The sequence below is a fragment of the Heterocephalus glaber genome, unplaced genomic scaffold (genome assembly GCF_053883595.1).
Source record: "Heterocephalus glaber isolate CG9 unplaced genomic scaffold, H.glaber_assembly_v1.0 deba00001781, whole genome shotgun sequence".
Classification (NCBI taxonomy): domain Eukaryota; kingdom Metazoa; phylum Chordata; class Mammalia; order Rodentia; family Bathyergidae; genus Heterocephalus; species Heterocephalus glaber.
The window spans coordinates 2,175,325-2,193,163 of NW_028258467.1; the positions used below are offsets into that span (position 1 = coordinate 2,175,325).

At 43.0% G+C, this 17,839-nt stretch overlaps 1 protein-coding gene and 1 non-coding gene across 8 annotated transcripts in view; both read right to left on the minus strand.

The window, feature by feature from the left end:
* The window catches only part of Fam234a (family with sequence similarity 234 member A), a 43,240-nt gene extending 31,924 nt beyond the window's left edge, over positions 1-11,316 (minus strand). For 2 of the 7 annotated variants that reach the window (XM_021251420.2, XM_087202820.1), the window contains exon 1: positions 7,389-7,524. In XM_021251420.2, the coding sequence (XP_021107079.2) occupies positions 7,389-7,394 (6 nt within the window). In that variant the 5' untranslated portion in view covers positions 7,395-7,524. Of the gene's footprint in view, positions 1-7,388; positions 7,528-10,704 lie in introns of those variants that run through there. The other 5 variants (XM_021251418.2, XM_087202818.1, XM_004873709.4 and 2 more) reach the window with 4 other exon arrangements.
* LOC147820939 (U6 spliceosomal RNA) lies at positions 3,909-4,012 on the minus strand. Its single transcript, XR_015448011.1, has one exon. It is a non-coding gene; the product is annotated as a U6 spliceosomal RNA (small nuclear RNA).
* Positions 11,317-17,839: the final 6,523 nt, after the last annotated feature.

The window sequence follows — 17,839 nt, forward strand, 5'->3', positions numbered from 1 at the left end:
TATAGTGGCTGGGGAGAGAGCTCAGTGGTAGAGCACTTGCCTGGTATGTGCAAGGCCTGGGTTCAATTCCCAGTACCAGAAAAAATTAAATTAAAAAATAAAGATACTTTATAAAAATATGTGAAAGGGGCTGGGGATTTAGATCAGTGGTTCCACCACCTGCCTCACAAGCACAAGGTCCCAAGTTCAATCCCCAGTATCCAAATAAATAAATAAATAAATAAATAAAAATAAAAATATGTGAAAGATATTATGATCTTTCTTTTTTGTTTGTTTTGGAAGCAAGGTCTCCCTTTGTAGTTCAGGCTGGTCCTGAACTCACTATGTAGCCCACGCTGGCCTCAAACTCATGGTGATCTTCCTGCCTCGGCCTCCTGAGTCCTGGGATTACAGGCATGAGCCACCATGCCTGGCTGATACTGTGATCTTTCTCTGAAGATGTCTGTTCCTTCAGAAAGAAAACTGAAGAAGCCAGGCAGCATAGTGGTACCTGCCTGTGATACCAGCACTTGGGAAGCTGAGTGAGGAGGACTGCCACAAGTTCAAGGCCAGCCTGAACTACATAGCAGGATAAGAGAAAGAAGGAAGGAAGGAAGGAAGGAAGGAAGGAAGGAAGCAAGCAAGCAGCCTTGAAAGCCTAAGGTCCTGAGTTTGATCCCTGTACTAAAAAAAAAGCAAGCAAGCAAGCAAGCTGAAGAACCAAGCACTGGGTAGGACCACAGGCTCAAATCAAATAGAACAATGTTATTATTTTAACCTGAGGTAGACAGATGGAGAGACAATTGTCCCTCCTCCCTCCTCAGGGAATAACAATAAATTATATCCAGCAGTTTATTTCCTTCAGTCATGAATGGAGAAGCAAACTACACAGGCACCGCTGAGAAGCCTGCAGCTGAGTAAGGAAGGACAGAAAGATGGCAGTGAGAATGCAGGTGCTAAAGTCTAGAAAGCCCTCTGCAGCTGGAGGCTAGGGATGGTGTGTGCTAGCACAGGGTCCTGTGCCTTGATGGGCAGTTCTGCATCCTGTCATGCTGGTCATGCAAGTGTCTACCTGTGATGAACATTTAAAAAGGAGTGCATATAAACACTGGTCAACTGGAAGGAGGAAGGCCTGTGTCTGAGACCCATTTCCTGCTTTGGATAAAGCACTGTAGCCAGGCCAGATGTTACCATCCAGAGATAGGGACACTACAGGGCAGCTCTGCACTATTTCTGCAACCCTTTTGAACCATAATTACTTCAAAATAAAAAGTTAAAAATAAATTCAAATAAAAGAAAGAAAAACCTTTAGCAAGGGGTGAGGTTAGAAGTTCGTACAAGTTCGAGAGGAAGAACAAGCTTTCTTTCCACAGATTGCTCTGGTTAATGCCTCAAAGCCACCTCACTATGAAGCTATGTATTTTGTTCCAAAGGCAGCAATTTTTTTTGTTCTGTTTTGTTTGTTTTAGAAAGAATATTGATAATAGTGGAATTTTGTGGTAACTTGAAGACATAAGAAAAGGTAGCCAAGGGCCGGGGATTTAGCTCAGTGGTTCTGGCGCCTGCCTTGAAAGCGGAAGGTCCCGACTTCGATCCCTGGTACAAAAAAAAAAAAAAAAAAAAAAAGAAAAGATAGCCAAAACCCTGGCATGCTACAGTTTTCTGTTTCATAATAATTACTGACTTCCTGAAAACTGCCTATTGTAATAATTTCCCTTCCCACAGTGTGTGTGTTGTGGGGAGGATACCACATAACTCATTTATGATACCCCAAAGCACTCAGAACACCAAACAAATGCTCATTCAAGAAGGGTTGCACAAGCCAGACTACATGGTGACAATGTAAATGTCAAAGGGATGGTGCTCTTATTGCTAAGCATCTTCCACGCAGGCTTTAATGCCTGCTTCAGAGAGAGTGTGTGTGTGAGTGCTCAGCTCAAATAAGGAGTCTTTGCAAAATTAAAAGCTGATCAGAAATCCTTTATAAGATCCATAGGATCCCCAGGTAAGACTTTCTTCCTGGGAACTCTACTCAGCCACCAGAGAACAGGGGTAGTTATTAAGACCTCAAAAGCAACACGATAAAGCCAGCCAGTTCACATTTCACCCAGTCTGCAAATAAGGACAGTATGAGACAGATGCAAAGATTTTCTCATCAGTGACAAGAAGGTATTAATGATTTTTTTCTGCTGTGGTCCTTAAAAATACCTGGAGGGGGGCTGGAGATTCAGCTCAGTGCACCTCGCTGGCCTCGAAAGCACAAGGTCCTTAGTTCGGTCCCTGGTACCAAAAATGAACAAACAAACCAACAAACAAACCTGGAGCTCTAGACAAAGCTTCAGGAGGCCGGCCTGCCTGCCCAGAAAATCCTTCGTGGATTCTAGGTCAGGGAAACCTAGGCCAGGCACTGTCCCTGCTGTATTTCAGCATTTATATTCATCCATGAGAGTCAGGCCACTTGGCTATTAAACAATAACAAGAAGCTGAACAAGCTAATAACCAAAACATTAATTTGTCAATCTCAGAGTTAACCTAGAGCTTTTGATGCGTGGGTGGGCCCTCAGGGTGACTCGTTTTTATTTTTTCAGGCTGTACCTGGCTTTTCTCAGTGTTCTTTTTGGTACAGTGCAAGAAAATTATCAAGGGAATAAGCCACGAAGAAAGCTGATTCCCCACCTGGCTTTATTTTTCAGACCTTTCGTCTCCTATATCTCAAAGCTTCTCAAACAGCAAAGTGCCAGGGCCCTCTAGCTAACCTGCCAGACTAGTGCCCAGTGAACATGGTGATCTAGACGCTCTGGGAGTGGGACAAAAAATTCTCTTTCCTGATGAGACTAGAAGCTTCCAGAGGCCCTGAGGGAGTGTATTCCTTCTTCACTGCCACTAGGGCCAGCAGAAGACTCAGAAGCAAAGGCAGACAAGGCTGGGTGGGGCCTGCATAGCACGGTGGGGAAGACAACTCTCTTCTCCCCCAGCTAAGAGCTGGAGGTAACACTGTCCACCCGGCTCTCAGTACACACAAAATGTGTACTGAATGCATACAAAATGTTCAATGTGTGGCTCCCCACAATCCCAACAGCTCAGTGATAAGGGGTCTGAGCCTTCTACCTAAACTAAATGTTTTTATGCACTCTGGGCTTTTTTCTAAATTGCAGCTGCTGTTGTTGGATTCCATATAAAGAGGGAGTAAGAGACATATAAAGGGTATTTCACCTCTAATTCCAAGATGAAGCAACTGCAAACCACAAATTTTGGACAAATGATATCCCTGGCATGGATGTCTATTTGTCCATTTGCTAGGACAGGAATGACCCACTGCTGGTAGGCAAGACAGGCTTCTGAAACTTCCAACCAAGGGACAACATATGTACTCTATGCCAGGAAAAATCCAAGGTGAGAGGCAGGTGTGGTGGCTCATAAGAGTGTTGGCTTACTCTTATAATCCAGCAGTGAGGGAGGGTGAGGCAGGGAGTATTCAACAGTTCAAGTCCCACTTGGGCAATTTATGGAGACCGTGCCTCAAAATAAAAAATTAAAAGGGTTGGGGATGTAGTTCAGTGGCAGATAGCCCCTGGGTTGGATCCTCAGTACTGGCAAAAAATAAATCCAGGGCTGGGGATTTAGCTCAGTGGCATCGCATCTGCCTTGCAAGCACAAGGTCCTGAGTTCGATCCCCAGTACCAAAAAAAAAAATCCATTGTGAGAAGTGAGAACACAAGTCCTACAGGACCAGTAACATGTGTTAACATAAAGTAAGCATATTTAATTAATTAATAATTAATTTAGAGAGGGTCTTGCTATGTAGTTCAGGCTGCCCTTGAACTTAACTTTTCTTTTTTTTGGTACCGGGGATTGAACTCGGGTCCTTGCGCTTGCGTGGCAGGCGGTGAAACCACTGAGCTAAATCCCCAGCCCTAAACTTTTCTTTTTAAAATATAGAATGATTCACAAATTTGCCTGTCATCCTTATGCAGGGGCCATACTAATCTCTGTATCAATCCAATTTTAGTACATGTGCTGCCGAAGAGAGCACTGCCTTGAACTTGGGCCAGGGTGGCCTCCAGCTCACAGCAGTCCTCCTGTCTCAGCCTTGTAAGTGCTGGTATTATAGGTTTGTGCCACCATGCCTGGTGGCACTTTTTTCTTTATCTCTTTTGTATCAGTGTTTTTGGTTACTTCTACCTCACCCTCACTCCCTGGTAGTTTTGAGGACAGAAACTGAAAATTCTTTCAGTATTGTCATCAACTAGAATTTTCTCCTATCAATTCTAAGCTTCTGAAATGGAAACTATAAAGCATATTTCTTGATTTAATATCATGCAAAACAAAATAAAATAAAGGAAAATGTAAGAGAAAGAAAATGTATCAAAATGATATATACTGATTAAAGTGAAAAATGTGACTCAGTGCCAGGACTGGTGGTGCATACCCGTAATCCCAGAGGATCCCAAGTTTGAGGCCAGCCTGGGCAACTTAGCAAAACCCTGATCAAAAATCCCCCCCAAAACCAAAAGGCTGGAGTGTGCAGCTCAGTAATAAAACACTTGCTTAACAAGCATCAGAGCCTGGGTTCAATCCTAGAAAAAGAAACAAAAGAAAGAAAAAAAAAGAAAATGGCTCAAAGGATAACATGAAGTAAGATGAGCCCCACATATAGTTTTTCAAAAAGATTATTCCTTGGCATTATGGAGCTATCATGAAATCAGAGACTTAGCTACTGCTCTGTTCAAGGCCACTGGTACTGGGGCTGCCACACCTGTCCCAGTGAGTACACACATTATCAGGTCCAGAGTGAAAACCCTGATTATGGGGAAGATAATAAAATTGTGCAACAGTTTATGAAGTTCATTAACATTTCAAGGAGGCAAGAACATTACAGTATATACAGAAAGGACATATAAGGTACTTCTCTTTTCTCTAAGAGTTCTTTCTCTAAGGACAGTCTGTTGCATCAGAGAGAAGAGAAAATAAAAGTCTCTTTACAGTTGTTGTTGTTTTTTTTTATTAGGGAGAGTATAAAACTCCAGGGAGGACAGAATGAAAAAAGTATCAGAATAAATAACAGGCAAGTCCACAGGTTTTTCTGTTTGTTTGTTTGTTTTCACTATTTTGGGCAGAACTCAGAGCTGTTGCATGGAGCTACATCCTCAGCTCTTTTAATTAATTAATTTGGTTTTTCTTGAGAGAAGGTCTCGCTATGTAGTTCAGACTGGCCTTGAACTCACTTTGTAGCCCAGGCTGGCCTCAAACTCACAGTGATCTTCCTGCCTCAGTCTCCTGAGTAATTTTTTTTTTTCTGGTACGGGGATAGAACTCAGGGCCTTGAGTTTGAGAGGCAGGCGTGGTACCACTGAGCTAAATTCCTGGCCCTTAATTTGTTTTTGAGACAGGGTCATACTAAGTTACCCAGGCTGGCCTCAAACTTGTGATCCTCCTTCCTCAAACCTTCTGAGTAGCTAGGATTACAGACCTGCATCATCCTACTGGTTTAGAAAACAGCTTTTCAAATGGAGAAAAAATTTCAGGAATACCTACAGAAAAGCGCTGACTATAGATTAACTTTACTATCTAGCTTCACCAGTTAGTAACAGAAACATTGTTAATGAATTAAAAAATGAACCAAGTGCCGGGGATTTAGCTCAGTGGTTTCCTTGCGTGCTGCGCAAGCGCAAGGACCCGAGTTCAATCTCCGGTACCAAAAAAAAAAAAAAAAAAATGAACCAAGTTAAGTTAGTACATACCTGTAATCCCAGCACTTTGGGAGCCTGAGGCAGGAGGAGACCAAGTTTAAACTCAGCCTGGGCAATTTAGCAATTTATTGAGACCCTGTCTCAAAATAAAACATTAAAAAAAGAAAAAAAACAAAAACTGGCTAGGGATGTAGCTCAGTATCAAGGCTCTAGGTTCCATCCCCAGTACCACCAAAAAGAAAAAGAAGGGGCAGGGATTTAGCTCAGTGGTTCTGCCACCTGCCCTATAAGCACATGGACCCGAGTTTGATCCCTGGTACCAAAAAAACCCAAAAAGACAAAGAAAAGATCACCTTGCTACTTAACACTACATATTGACATGGGCAATAGTCATTCTCAAGGTCTGGGTAAGAGTAGCACAGATTTCTTTTTTTTTTTTTCTTCTTCAGTACCGGGGATCGAACTCAGGACCTTGCACTTGCAAGGCAGGCACAGCACCACTGAGCTAAATCCCTGGCCCAGATTTATTTCTTTTAGCTGGGGAACTATTGCCCCTAATTCACACTCAGATTACTATTCTAAATCAGGAATCACTCAGAATAGAATACAATATCTTGTAACTTGTCATATATTCATTGGACATTTGTGTTTTATCTGGGAATTGCCTGCTAATAGCCTTTGGCCCCTTAACTTTTACTCTGACTTAACAGGTAAGGGATATAAATTCTCAGCACTCCTCAAGGCTAGTCCTCCTGCCTGGAAGTCCATTCCACGTAGTCCCCCATGCCACAGCTTAAACAGTATGAAGCCTTTGAGAAGGTTCAATGACTCCTGCTGACTTTGGTTAATCATCTTCCACCCCAGGGAATAAACTTTTTCTTTCAAAGCTTTCTCCATACTCCTTTTACCTGCTAGTTTGAAAGCTATTTTAGTGCAGGGGATGTCTCTTGTGTTCCCAAGCCACACACATAGTTGGCACTCAAATACCAGTTAAATAGGCACAAGAGAATCTTATGAAGCATGTCTCTAGACAAAAAGATGAATAAACCAAGCATGGTGGTACATGCCTATAATCCCAACACTAAGGAGGCTGAGGCAGGAGGATTGCTGCCTGTTCAAGGGCAGCCTGGGCTACATAGGGAGTTCATGGCCAGTCTGAACTACATATTGATATCCTGTCTCAAAAAAGGAAACAAGGGATAATAGATAACGTGAAATAGGAAGAAAATGGGCAAAGGGGAAGGGGAAGTGGGAGGGGTAGGGGAAAGGAGAGAAGGGAATGGAATTAATATGAGAAAATGAAAAAATGGAAACAAAGTCTTTGTAAATAGGGAGGGATGGAGGGGCTGAAGGGAGGGCAGGGGAAGGGGGAAAAATAAGAACCAAGAGAGATTATGTAAAGGTGCAAATTTCCAATGATGAATGTCATTATATTGTATACCTAAAGTGTACTGATAAAATAAAATTAAAAAAAAAAACAAGGACCAGGGAAAAACAAAACAAAAGCTCAGTGGCACCATGCCTGTCTGACAAGCACAAGGTCTTGAGTTCGATTCCGGTACCGAAGGGGGGGGGGTGTCAAAAAACAAACCAAAACCAAGGGCTGGGGATCTAGCTCAGTGGTCAGCGGTACAGCGCCTGCCTCGTAAGTATGAGGCACTGAGTTTGATTCCCAGTACCAAACAAAACAAAACAAACAAAGATGAATAGATAACTCACAGTCATTCTCTTCTCTCCAAGGCCTGAATCTTCAAATCAACTCTGATCTATAATCACTAACCAATCTAACAGCAAGTATGTCCAAATCCCAGTCCCTACAGATAGTTGTATACATAAATGAGTTAAGACTGTCTTTTACATTATGACAGCAGTTCACCACGAGGTATGAGGTATGCGAGAGAGACACCCACAAGAACCAATTAGGCAGTACTGCATTTTTCAGCTGAGCAAAGCAGATGTCAGACAAAGACAGCTACAGTGTTGAGTTGTTTACAGTGAACAACTCTTTCCTCTCTTCACCAACAATAATTTCAAGACAAAGAATATGCCCACAATTATTTTTGAAATAAGAACAAACTTTTAAGGTCATGGCTCCCTGACAAAGGCAAAAGTATCACAAAATATGCAGTCAACACAAGTTCTTCTGTTTTACACAGCTGAAAGACTTCTAAGGGAATGGAGGGTGGCTCACAGCATCTCCTAAAAAGCTGAGGAGCTGTGCCTGGTAGCATAGACCTGTAATCTTAACACTCTGGGAGGAGAATCTCAAGTTAGAGCCCAATCTGAGGAATTCAGTGAGATCCTCTCTCAAAATAATAATTTTAATGGGCTGGGGATTTAGCTCAGTGACACGGCGCCTGCCTGGCAAATGCAATGTCCTGAATTTGATCCCCGGTACCAAAAAAAAATTTTTTTTTTTAAAAGTCTAGGGATGTATCTCTGGGTGAAGGTCCTGAGTTCAACTACCAACACTGGAAAGAAAAAAACTACTGAGGATGAACAGCTATCAGAATTTTAGAGAAGTGACTATTATACAGAATAAGTTTTATAGGTTTGCCCATAGAATAACCTTTTTCCTTGGATTCTCAGGTAGACTATTTGTTATGATACCTGGACAAATCACTGTTCTCATTCTTATCTTTATAATAAGGTGGGGGGAGCAAAAGACATTAAAAAGTAAACTATTTTAACTCGATCACTTTTAACCAACTCTACAAGTACAGCTTAGCTTCACTGTACTTTTTAAAATTAATCATTTTTTAATTAATCATTATTTCAAAAACTTTTTATTACATAAGCTAGGCATATAATCCCAATATTCTGGGAGGTTGAGGCAGGAGGATCACAAGTTTGAGCCCAGCTTGGGCACCTTAGTGACTTAGTGAGACCCTGTCTCAAAATGAAAATTTTAAAAAAGGGTTGGGAATTCTCAAGTACCACAAAACAACACAAAACAAATAAACGCCAGATGAGGGCTGGGGATTTAGCTCAGTGGTTCTGCCACCTGCCTTGCAAGCACAAGGTCCTGAGTTCGATCTCCGGCACCAAAAAAAAAAAAAAAGAAAAAAAAGAAAGAAAAAACAAACAAAGAAAAAACCCAAACCCCAAAATAAAACAAAAAAACCTAAACAAAACAAATGTCCATTATATAACTGTTTAAACATTCACAAAAGTAGAGACTCCATTACCCCATGATCAACATATACCTATCATTTTTACCTAGAAACCACCACACTTCTCCCACGTGTTCCATCTCTGATCATGCTAAAATCTGCTTCACTTTAGAGGTAAGTACTATATCTCTCAGCATCTGCTTTCTGGTTATTTAGTTAGGAGTCTGCTTTTTTTTTTGTTTTGTTTGGTACCGCGGATCCAACTCGGGTCCTTGTGCTTGCTCAGCAGGCAGTGAAACCACTGAGCTAAATCCCTGGCCCTGCTTTTTTTTTTTTTTTTTAAGATAAAATCTCTTCTACATAGCCTAGGCTGCCCTCGAATTTGTGATCCTACTAAATGGTGAGATCACAGGCATGTATGTCCCACTACATTTCACATGATTTTGACATCCTAACAGGCTAAATTCCATGGAGGATATTGTACATGATACTGTACACCTTCCAAGTCTAGAAGTTTTATAGACCAGTTTTAAAGCTGGGTGTGGTGTGTGAAAGTGTACACCTGTAATCCCAGCACTTGGGAGGCTGAGGCTGGAGGATCTCTGTAAGTTTGAGGCCAGCCTGGACTACATAATGAGTTCAAAGGCAGCCTGAACTACATAGTGAGACCCTGTCTCAACCTCCTCTCCTCCCCTAAAAGAGAATAAATTCAGGCCCAAATGAATATTAGATTCAGAACTTCAAATGGAATAAAGAACCTAGGCATTCCTTTCCCACAGAAGTGGTAAGTGGTTTTAAAATATGTTTACAAACTCTTTGCTATTTATCTCTTCAGAAGGTGAAGTCCTTTGTATTTTGTAACACTAACAAGTAGAATGTGGAAGAAGCCTTAAGACTTCCAAAATCAGGTCATAAAAGATAATACTATGCACATCTGTCTCTCAAGCTGAGGACCGGAGTTCGATCCCCGGTACCAAAAAACAAACAAACAAACAAACAAACATGTGGTGGTGCATTCTTGTAATTCCAGCACTGAGGGAACTGAGGCAAGGGGATGGTAAGTTTGAGTCCTGCCTAGGCAACCTATTGAGACCCTGTCTCAAATAAAAAATAAAAAGGATCTAGGTTCAGTTGCACATGCCTATAATCCCAGTATTCTAGGTCAGGATGTAGAGTCAGGAGGATTGCAAGCTCGAGTTCTATTAAAAAAAAAAAAAAATTGGGAGGTAAACCTCAGTGCAAAGTGCCTGAGTTCAATTCCCCAACACCACAAATAAATAAATAAATAATAAAAAATTTTAAAAGGCTGGGGATGTACCTCCATGGTAGAGTGCCCAGGTTTGATACCCATTAACAATAAATGAATAAACGAATGTTATAATGATTTCCACATCCTCCCAAACCCTCTTCTCTCTCTCAGATGACTAGCTATGAGGGAAGACAGTTACCATGTGAGCACAACTGGCCTAGGGGAAGACCTCTGAGGTCAGGAAAGGACTCCAGCCACTAGACTTGTAAGTGAGCCATCTTGGAATTAGGTCCTCCAGCCCCACAGGGGCAGTGAGCCACCATCACCTACATAGACTATTGCTGAACTCTTGACTCACTGAAACTGTTAAATAAAGGTCATTTTAATCCATTAAGCTTTGTGCCTGTTACACGCCAGCAGATAACTAATACAAGGAAGTAACGGCAACAGGAATCTGAGAAAAAAGCCAGCACAAAGAAATAGAGCAGAGCCAGAAATGGTGGCGCACACCTGTGATCCCAACAACCGGGAGGCTGAGGCAGGAGGATGACCGCGAGTTCAAGGCCAGCCTAAACTACATAGTGAGGGCCTGTCTCAAAAATAAAACAAAACAAAATAGAGCAGAAAGAAGAGAAAGAGGAGTGTGGAGAAGGAAGACGACGTCCCCCATTACCTAATCTTGATCTCTTTCACGCCCTTGGTCCCATCTTATTCCAGCTCCCTGGACTTTTCCCTCCACAGTGTGAACTGGTTCTCATGGATTCTTCACACTCACACGGGAGGCCCGTCCACTGCAGCTGGGGTCACTCCCCCGATCATGCCTCCCTCCCATTTCTTCTAGTTGTGTGGTCCACAACTGCTCACTTATTTACTGACATCTCCAAGGGAACACATTTCGGGTTTTGCCGAGTCCCGCGGCTCTCAAGCCTCGGGAGCTGGGCGAAGCTGCCAGGGGTCACGAGATGACCCACGGCGGCCAGCTGGGCACGGCGTCAGCCTCAGCCGGCTCCCTTGCCGAGCCCAGCCGGCCCCAAGTCAGCGCCCGCGAGACACCAGCGGGTTACCTTAGCCGGCCTCCTGAAGGTTACTCGTGACCGCGGCCAAAAGATCCAGGGAGCCGCACCCTGGGGCCCCTCTCGCACGGCTAGACTGTGAACGCGGGCTCGGCGCCGACCTCAGAGCCAGGTATCTACGGCCGGAGACACCCCGGCGTGGAGGTGCGGAAGCCGAGGTGGAACAACTGTGAGGTAGCGCCGCAGCTCGCCCCTCCCATCTCGCTGGTCCCGCCCACATCCCGGCCTCAGGCTGTCCGACCCCGCCCCGTCGTGCCACGCCCCCGGGGCGTATCGCCTTGGTCCCCTTTCTCAGGGCACCACCCACCTCGTTTCCTCCTCCCCCGCCACAGGACCCGCCCCGCCCCATAGCCCCGGCTGGGGGCGTCACTTCCGGCCCAAGACCTGTGGTGGAGCGGCGGTGGGCTCCGGGTCGTTTTGTTTGTTTGTTTGTTTTGTTTTGTTTTGTTTTGGTACCGGGAATTGAACTCGGGTCCTCGCGCTTGCGCAGCAGGTGGCGAAACCACTGAGCTAAATCCCCGGCCCTCTGGGTGGTTTTTACTTGGGTTCCCTGAGCGCTGTTGTCCCGCCACGTCGGCCACATCGCCGCGCTGGTGAGGCGTTTCTGCTGTGAGACCACATAAGTGGGGTTGAGGGAGGGCGGCATGTTGGTTCTTGAAAGACCGAGCCAGCTCAGGCCTTCAGCCTGACTCCCCTTCCTCCATCGGGTTCCGGCGTGTAGTCCCCGCGGCTCGGGCTTCTGGAGACCGGCGGTGGGTGCTGCGTCCGCTGAGCGGCGCTGTAACGCTAGGGCCTCGTGGGAGTGTGGGATCTGTGGGATCGTTCTCGCTTCCAGGATGGTTACTGTTTGGGTATCGCTTCGCATGCTTATAATTTCTTTTTCCAAGTGGATGACTATGAGTCCTAGGGTCATTTATTGAATTAGTCCTTCATTTTCCAACAATGTGCAGTGACACTTGCCATATATTTTTTTAAAATATAGATAGAAGAGTTTCTGTTGAATTAATATGCAGTTTAATTAATTTTATCCTAATTTTCGCACGAGGTGTCCTGGATCCAAGATAGATTTCTTATTGGTTACTTTGTAATAATAAGCGTATTTGCACTTCTTTCCCCCCAGGCCTTACTGACATAGCTAGGCTAGCTCTCAGTCTTAAAGAGTTAACAAACATACCAGTTGAGAGGTAAAAAGCCACCGGTTTTGTGTGTGTGTCGTGCTGGAGATTGAATCCAAGGCCTTCGAAATGAGCTAAATCCTCAGCCATTTTTTTGTAGGAGTCCCAGCCATTTTTTTTTTTTTTTTTTTGGTACCGGGGATCGAACTCGGGTCCTTGCACTTGCACAGCAGGCAACGAAACCACTGAGCTAAATCCCTGGTCCTCAGCCATTTTTTAAAACAGGGTCTCGCTAAACTCCCCAGACCAAGCTTGAATTTTTAATCTTCCTGCCTCAGTCTCTCAGGGTGCTGGAATTACAGGCTTGGCATGCCATGCCTGTCTCAAGTCAGGGTTGGTTGGTTTGTTGTTTTTTTTTTCCTGAGACAGGGTCTCACAAAGTAGTTTAGGTTGCTCTTGAACTCACTATGTAGCCCAGGCTGGCTCGGAACTCCGACAGTCGTCCTGGTTGAGCCACCCAAGTGCTGGGATTACAGACATGTGCAATGCCTAGCTTAGTCTTTAAGACAATAAAATCATTATAATGCACCAAGAGATGGAAGGATGGTTTGTCAGCTCAACTCTCAATGACTGTAGTCAGCAGAGATACCAAAAAGCCAGAACCAAAATACTAATAATAAAACCATTAAAATCAACCAGGCACGGTGCATGCACCTGTAATCCCAGCACTCTACAGGCTGAGCAGGAGAATCGATATGTGTCTGAGGCCAGCCTTGACTACATAGCAAGACCCTGTCCCAACTGAAAAAAAAATCATTAAAATCAAACTTTCTGAAATTTGGTACAATAGTGCACACATATAATCCCAACACTTTGGGTAGGAGGATCACAAATTTGAGCCCAGACTGGGGAGAGGATAGAGTGGGGAGGGGAAAAGGAAGGAGAGAAAACTTGAGCACTGATACAGGGGAATGAGATACTTGCTCCAAAGACCAATTAGGAACTTTTCTAGATGATAAGGGGCAAATTTCACGTGGCAAGGGACAAACGCATTAGTAGGATAGTCACTAAATCTATAGTTACCTCTATTAGTAAAATTCACGCCTAACGTGAAAACTTAAGATGCCAATGAGATTAGTGCCTCAAGAAGAGGCCTAAGGACATAGAGGTAGCCAGGCATAGTGGCATAGACCTGTAATCCCAGCACTCTGGAAGGCTGAGACAGGAGGATCCCAAATCTGAGTCCAGCATGGGCAATTTAGTGACCTAGCAAGAATCTGTCAAAATTTAAAAATTTAAAAAGGGCTGGGATGTAGGCCAATATGAAGGGCTTGGGTTTAATCCTCAGTACAAAACAAATCACGTAAAAAACACAAGTATAACTAAAACACCCATACGTGTTCTACCTCATATTTCATAAAGACTGTACATTCTTTTTGGTTTTTGGTTTTTGAGACAGGGTCTCATTATGTAATTCAGGCTGGCCTTGAACTCACTATGTAGCCCAGGCTGTCCTCACACTCCAAGCAATCCTGCCTGAGCCTCCCAAGTGCTGGCATTACAGGCATGTGCCACAGCCTGGCCAAGCGGTTCATTCTTGTTTTTTGTTTGGCTCAGTCTGGGATCTTTTGAAAGCTGTCAGTGGAAATTTTAAGGCAGTTCACATGATGAACTAAACAGATAAAGACTTTACAGCAACTGTTATAAATATGTTCATAGAACTTACAGAAATCATATTAAAGAATTACAGGGAAGTACACCAATTTGTCAAAGAGACTATCAATAAACTGGACCCAATGGCACACACCTATAATACCAGCTACTGGAGAGGCTGAGGCAGGAGAATTGTGAGTTCAAGGTCAACCTGAGCAACATGCCCAAGACTATGTCTTGAAAAAACAAGGGAATATCAATAAAAGCATAGAAATTATTTCAAAAACCCAAATGTTTTTTTTAAAAAAGTAAATTTTGAAGTTGAAAAACATAAACCCAGGCCGGGGATTTAGCTCAGTGGTTTCGCTGCCTGCCTGGCAAGCGAAGGACCCAAGGACCCGAGTTTGATCCCCGGTACCAAAAAATAAATAAATAAGCCCAAACTCCAAACAGAATAATAACATTTAAAAGAAAAACTATAATAATAAAAAATTACTATATAGGTTCAACAGATCTAAGAAGAAAGAATCAGCTGATATGAATATTAGTAAATAAAAATTATACAATATGAAGAATAGAATAATGAACAGTCAGGTGTGGCACACTGGGAGGCTGAGGCAGGAGGCTTGCCATGGGTTCAAGGCCACCAGGGGCTGCATAGTGAGTTCAAGCCCAGCCTGGATTATATAGCAAGACTCTGTCTCAAAAAAACAGAAGGAAAAACAAAAGAGAATAATGAGCAAACTAGAAATCCTTTGCATGGGACATTATTCTTACTTATTTAGTCAATCGTATATCAGTTTGGTGCATAGGGTTTTTTTTTTTTTGGTACCGGGGATCCAACTCGGGACCTTGCACTTGCAAGGCAGGCACCGGAACCACTGAGCTAAATCCCCAGCCCAGTGCCTAGGTTTTTTATACTTTGAGTTATAACCCAATATTAATGTATTTTGTTACTCAAATTATACCAGCTTTGGGAATTAGGAGCTCTTTGAGTTCCTGTTGTGTCCCTTTGAATTATCTCCATTACTGTGTGTTTTTGTTTTCTTAGCACTTTCTTGCTTTCTGAAAGTACCAGGTACTCTAAGCTCATCTTCTGTATATACTGGCCTAGCCCTAAAATCAGAATCAGGAATTTCTTCAGGAGCATACTGTATGTTTATTTATTTAGGTACTGGGGATTGAACCTAGGGCCTTTACACTGAGCTATGTCCCCAGTGCATTTTTACATATTTATTTTTATTTTGAGATAGGGTTTTGAGAAGTTTTAAGTTGCCCAGTCTGGGCTCAAATTTGCAGTCCTCCAACTTAAGCCTACCAGAGTGATGGAATCACAAGTGTCCACTAGCAACCTCCTAACCCCCACTGTAGTCTTAGACATGAGAAGTGTAATCACTGGGGTAAAGAGTATGCACAACTGGGGCTGGGGATTTAGCTCAGTGGTTCTGCCACCTGCCTCCCAAGCACAAGGACCCAAGTTTGATCCCTGGTACCAAAAAAAAAAAAAAGAGTATGCACAACTGCCCTACAATTTATAGTGTTTCCAGTTGTATTTCCCTATATTTTCACCAACACTTGGTTGTTTGATTTTAATAATTTTGGCAGTTTAGTAGTGCATAATTAAAAGATTAAAATTACTTGGTTTGAATGACTATTCAAACATTATTTAATCACCATACATTGTATGGCAGTGGCAGTAACTGGGGAATGAGCCAAGGCTTTCACATTGAGCTATGTCCCCAGCACCACCCGTTCTACTTTGTAATTTTTATTTTGAGACAGGATTTTACTCAGCCACTAAGTTGCCCAGATTGGGCTCAAATTTGTTCCTCCTTCTTCATCATCCCAGAGTGCTGGGGTTGCAGGCATGGGCCATCACACTTGGCTTAGAATATTATTTAATCTTCTCCAAGAGTATTTGGGGTTCATATGCTTCTAGACAATGAGCACAGTCTTTGTTGGATCTCAGGTCATGCCTGACCACCTGATTGAGGGACTAGCAGAGGAAAAAGAATACACAAAGAACAAGGAATAAAGAACAAAGAATAGTTTATTACTTTGGGTAACTGGAATTGATCTTAGTTCTTCTTGGCTAAAACCACCTGATCTTAGCTCTTTTCTGGCTAAGACCACAAGCTTTGCATCAGTCATGATTACACAACATAGCAAGGGGGTTAAAGGCAGATAGATGTAGGGAATAGCAGAACGAATGCACTAATGATCCAGGCTTGGAAAAGGGGAGTAACTCTGTATTCTTGTGAAGGACAGGTCATAATTAACAAACAAGATAGCACAGGTTATCTTGCAGGTCATAGCTAACAAGCCTGCGTTATTTTTAGCTAACATTTGATCTTGGAGAATGTCTATAGAGTCATAATTCTTTAGTAGTAGTGTCAGCTTGATATCAGAGATGTCACAATCTCATCGGTCATTGAGACCTCAATTGTGGGTGTTGGCATAGGGAAGTCTGTCTCCATGCACCAGCCAAAGGCTCATTTAGCAAGTCACACGTGGGCCTTGTAATGACTCATAATCTTAATAGCTGAATTATAAGCCAAATCAATAATATCTAAAGCTTGCTTAGTACAGTTTCAAGCTGGTCTCCTGCATTTCGACTCTTACCAGAGCAAATATTTTTTTCTCTCTCAGGGCAGCAGTCATGTTATATCATTTTTTTTTTGGTATCAGGGATCGAACTCAGGACCTTGTGCTTTCGAGGTAGGCAGCGGAACCACTGAGCTAAGTCCCTGGCCTTGTTTTGTTTTTTGAGGCAGGGACTCACTATATAGTTCAGGCTCTTCTTGAACTCACTATGTAGTCCATGCTGGCCATGAACTCATGGTGATCCTCCTGTCTCAGCCTCCTGAGTGCTGGGATTACAGGAATACACCATCATGCTTGGCTGTGTTAAATCATCATTTGTGGAAGGCTTTGAAAGATGCAATTCTGTTTCTAATTATAAACAGTCCTAAATTATTATACCCATACTGTACAAAAGGTCAGTTCCTTGCCATTATGTTTTCCCCTCAGACGTTGCAAATTATTTATGGTTGTAATTGAAAAATAGAATTAAAAAATAGAATGTCAGTTATTTCAACTAAATATCTTCATGTTGATCTCCTTTCCTTGGTCCAGAACATTTTGATTGTTTGGTCTTGGCAGCAAGCAGTATTGGATAACATGAATTTCCTGCATTTGTGCCTAGATTTGCAAGAACCAGAAACACTTTGTAGGCAAACTGCCATAAGCACCTCAGACAGTCCCAGTTGGAGGCACAATGGGGTACAATGCCTGGGCTCCACTCCTGTCTTAGCTCAGCCACTGGCCAGCTCTTTGACTATTATCCAGTTACTTAATCCTTTTCTTTTTCCTAGTGCTATTGATCAAACCCACAGCCAGTTACCTAATCCTTCCTCACCTCAATAGCTTTATCCATAAAGAAGGAACCCAGGCCAGGCATGAAGGCACACATATGTAATTCCAGCACTCCGGAAGGCTGAGGCAGGAGGACTGCAAGTCTGAGCCCAACCTAGGCTACACAGTGACTTCGAAAGACCCTATCTCAAGAGAAAAAACAAAAGGTCCTGGGGATGCTGGGGATGTAGCTCAAAAGGCCTTGGTTTCAATCCCTAGTACTGAAAAATAAAATAAAATGAAATAATAAAAAAGAAAGGACATAAAATTAAATTTACCCAATCTCCCTGCCAATGGTAATTTCAGGAAGAATAATATGAGACAAAAAGCACTTGTGCTCCCTCTTTTTCTGTATATGTATATATACTGTAATCCAAATATTACTAGACATCTCTGTGGATAGTGAGGAAATAGGGGAGGATGGTTGTCATGGTCTTCTTGGTCCTGAAATCTCAATTCATCCATTCCCCCCCCCCCCCCCCCCGTTATAGGGTTTCACTATGTAGTTCAGGCTGGCCTTGAACTCACTAGTCCAGGCTTGTCTCGAGCTCTC